The sequence below is a fragment of the Micromys minutus genome (genome assembly GCF_963924665.1).
Source record: "Micromys minutus genome assembly, chromosome: 13".
Taxonomy (NCBI): Eukaryota; Metazoa; Chordata; class Mammalia; order Rodentia; family Muridae; genus Micromys; species Micromys minutus.
This window is the reverse complement of record NC_137982.1, coordinates 4999550-5003678: the sequence shown is the minus strand read 5'-3', so window position 1 is coordinate 5003678 and position 4129 is coordinate 4999550. Positions and strand designations below refer to the sequence as shown.

The 4129-nt window shown below is 43.5% G+C and overlaps 1 protein-coding gene across 1 annotated transcript; it reads right to left on the bottom strand.

The window, feature by feature from the left end:
- Window positions 1–1276: 1276 nt before the first annotated feature.
- On the bottom strand, window positions 1277–3780 carry LOC308428804 (serine/arginine-rich splicing factor 10-like; the record flags this gene model as incomplete). The annotated part of the gene is made up of 2 exons (XM_080927377.1): window positions 1277–2106; window positions 3748–3780. 2 exons carry the CDS (start codon window positions 3778–3780, stop codon window positions 1306–1308), a joined length of 834 nt encoding a protein of 277 aa, XP_080783503.1. The 3' UTR covers window positions 1277–1305.
- Between the last annotated feature and the right edge of the window lie 349 nt (window positions 3781–4129).

Genomic DNA, 4129 nt, shown 5'->3' with positions numbered 1-4129 from the left:
AAACTGAAAGAAAAAAAAATAAGGTAATCCTCTAGGAGGATCACCCCCCACAGTATCTTCACTCACATCTGTAAGCAAGGAGTCTAAGATCTCAGAGATGCTAGCTTTGTATTCTGAAATGACACCGGACATTTCAAGTCACTTTATTGCCGCCAAAACAACTGGAAGTACTAGAAATTATAAATATTTAAGGGTATCATTTCGTTATTTTTTTAGTTATGTCCTACATTACCAAAGACTGATGTGGCTTCTGCTTAAAACTTAACTTTTCCCAAAAACTTCTCGGCACCACAGATTCACCTAGGAGTGTCATCTTAACTTGTCTCACATGAATAAACTGAGGTGTGAAGGGCAAGCCTCCCCTATGAAGAACAGGCAGATTTTGATACAAATGCACGTCAAGTGCTGTGAGCATCAAAATTCCGTTTGTTTTACACTATGCATATAAACAAACAATGTATTTTCGAACAGTTTACTTGTTTCTAACAAAAAACAAACAACAAAACCCCTAAATAACAAGGACCAACAATAGTTAAATTTTAGAGAAACTATGCTAAGAACAGTCTTTTCCCCTTAAAATGATTTCTGGGATCATCGACACACTCAAAACTTAAGGGGAAGGTGTTTCCCTTATGCTTTAATGTTTCAAATCTTAGAAACCAGCAGGGATTGAGGTGGGGAAAGCAGTGAGGGCTCCATGTTTCAGTGAAAAGGTCAGTCTCCCTGAAAACACTATGTAACCCAGTTGGCATCAATCCCCAGACAGTGGAGTTAACAAAAGAACTATTCCACATGGCATCATAAATAATCATCATGGGCTTAGACATCTTGACGAGACATAAAGGTCCACCCTGAACCTAAGTGTCTGAGCAGTCAGTGTTGTAATGTGGCTACTACTTCACTTCTGTATCATTCTATCTTATTAGCAAGCTACATTTCTAGGTTAACAGTTCTACCAAATATGAATATGAAAATTTATTTAATAAGACAATGTTGCAAATTATGGTCACCAACATCTTTTCACCAAATACTTCAAGCATAAAAAACGAGAATCTTTACAAAAATATACAGAGACACCACAAATTGGTAGCTGCCCATAACATTAAACAAACTGGACTCTTAAGAGTGGCTTCTCAACAGCGTATCATTTTAATTATAACCATTGCCCAATACAGGGAAAAACTAACAAGTTAAGTTTGTTTGTTTTTAAAAGCATCATTGCAACATTGTATTCCTGATAATTTAAGTATACCAAACTATGAGTAAATGAATGATACATGCCTAGAAGTATCGTGATTTATATTATCAGTGGCAACTGGACTTGGGACTAGTCCAAGACCTTGATCTAGATTTTGACCTAGACCTAGACTGTGATCTTGACTGAGATTTGGATCTAGGTGGTTCTTTTTTCCTTGATTCCTTTTCATATCTTGAGCCAGACTTATAATGTGTTTTGGAATCTGTTTTAGAGGTGCCTCTAGTTTTGGTGTGAGATGCAGACCTAGAACGTGATTTAGCCTTCATTTTTTTCTTGGGCTGGGACTTGGACCGTGATCTTGAATTGGATTTAGATCTTGAAAAAGATCGATTTCGGTGTTTGAATTTATCGTTGTCGGAATAGCTTCTGCTACGCCGTGGTCTTCCAGTCGGTCTATTTCTAGGACTGTAAGATCTCCTATAGTTATAATCAAAGGAGCGACTCCTTGATCTCCTTCTTTCATAACTTCGGCTTCGAGAACGTCTATATCGGTCATAATCGTCATATCGTGAAGAGCTGTATACATTCCTCCCTTCCTTGGCTTTCATTTGATTTGGTGTCTTTCGATCCCCCTGTGCGAACTGTATTTCAATTTGACGCCCACAAATCCATTTTCTGTCCAAATTATGTAAAGCATCTTCAGCATCACGAACATCCTCAAATTGAACATATGCAAATCCTCTTGGACGCGGTGTGTAGAAATCAAGTGGAACATAAACATCTACTATTGGACCATAACGACCAAATTCCCGACGTAAATCTTCAGACCTGGTGTCATTCGCCATGTTTCTGACAAACAGAGAGGTGTTGGGGGGGCGCAGGTATCGGGACAGGACGGCGTCGGGACTCTAGGCCAGCAGCCCTAACAGGCTCGGCAAACCGTCCACAGCTCCGGCGGCGGCTCACATCCACTCACACACACGCACAGACCCAGAGGCCCCTGTGGCATTTTTAATACCTACTAGGTTTTGGCTGATTCTCTCCACACCCCTGAATCTTCCCACCTCTGGTTCCCACGCAAGCTCTCTGCCCGTCTCTGGTGTTCTGTTCCCCACACTCCCTTTTAACCCTCTGTGCTCTCATGGGTTCCCTGATGCCACTGCCACATAGGTGGATATTTATAAAGACGGGGGCTCAGGTGAGCAGAGGGTGATTGCTTGGTACACTGGGCCTTTCGGAATTACCTCATCTAACCAGACAGTTTCTGGAGGATGGAGAGAGATTCGGCATTAACTCTTATAACGAACCCACGCTCAGTTCCCAGCACCCACATCTGGCAGCAACCACGTCCTCAGCGGGGATCTGCTCTCCGTGAGCACCTGCACTCAAATGCATAGACCCACACAGACACAAGATTAAAAATAAAACATTTAAAAACTGTATTTCCACTTCTACCCCCTTTTCTGTGAATTGAACAATTTCACTTTTCTTTAAAGCGGAGTAAAACTCCACTGTGTGTGGTAGTACTTATGGTGGCTGTTCTTGGTTGCCAACTTGACTACATCTGGAATTAACTAGAACCCAAAAATGGAGAGCACCCCTGGGTGATTTTTGTTTCATTTGAAGTGGGAAGACCTACTCCTAGTCTGGATCCCTGTGGTAGGAAGACAAAAAGTCTTTAATCCAGATCTTCTTAGCTGGGAAAACCCACCTCTAGTCTGGGCCACTTCCTCTACTGACAGGAAGACGGAAGCTTCTGCTCTTTGCCAGTTTGCCCTCGCCTTGCCAGCAAGTCCCACTTCTTCAGGATTCAGAAGTGTCCTGAAGACCCACCGAGACCCTCAGCTGCACGGACTGAAAAACTACTGGATTCTTGGCCTTTCTATTCACAGCCAGACATTGTTGGATTAGCTGGACCACAGTCTGTAAATCGTTCTAACAAATCCCCTTTCTATATACAAAGAGATTTATTCTGTAAGTTCTGTTATTTAAGAGGACGCTGCCTTAATCCAGTACTAAGTTCACATTATGTATCCATCAGTGGATACACATCTGGGCTAGTTCCAACCTCTAGTGAGTTTTAATAGAGCTGAAATGAACAAGGATAAGCGAGTGTCTCTGTGGCAGGATATGGAATATTGTGGGACTCAGGAGTAAGATAACTGGGTGTTCAAGAGAAAACGCAGTGGTGAGTCGTGCCAAACCTGCCGTGGAATTGGGATGTGTGGGCCTGGTGTGGTAGGGACTTACCAAGGGAAATGTGAGAGGGAAACCACCACTGGGTCGTTGCAGAGAGTGTGAGCGGAGTTCCCAGCTAATAGAGAGGTAGTTGGGAGAGAGAGATTAAAAAGGGGCAGCCTCCAATAAGATAAAATATGTCGTTAGTTCTGCATAGCCTGACGGTGTGGGAACTAATGTGGGAGAGGCCGCCGCTGAAATAAATACATCAGTAGTTCTTTATGGCCCGCCACTGCCACTGAGATGAATTAATGATAGTTCCATATGACCAGAACTAATGCCAAGGAGTGACCACCTGGGTCAGAGAGTACCCGGGACCATCGTGGAGCGGTGATGTACTCCATCTTTAATATTTACCACAACAGCTAGGTCACAAAGTCACTCTAGTTTTAGCTTTCTATAAACCCCCGTGGCGTCTGTTCCCACTTCCACCAACGGTGACTAAGGCTGCTCTTTCCCACGCCCTCGCCAACACTGCCCATGTGTTTCCTTGAGGACAGTCACTGGGCAGAGTGAGACTGGCCACTTGGATTCATGCTTCCTCATCTCAAGCTAACATAGTTCGAGTGGCTTTATTTGTTTATCTTTCTGCTGGACAGGGTTTCTCTATGTAGCCCTGGCTGTCCTGGAGACCTGGCTGGCTTCGAACTCAGAGACCTGCCTGCCTCTGCATCGTGAGTGCTGGGATAAGAG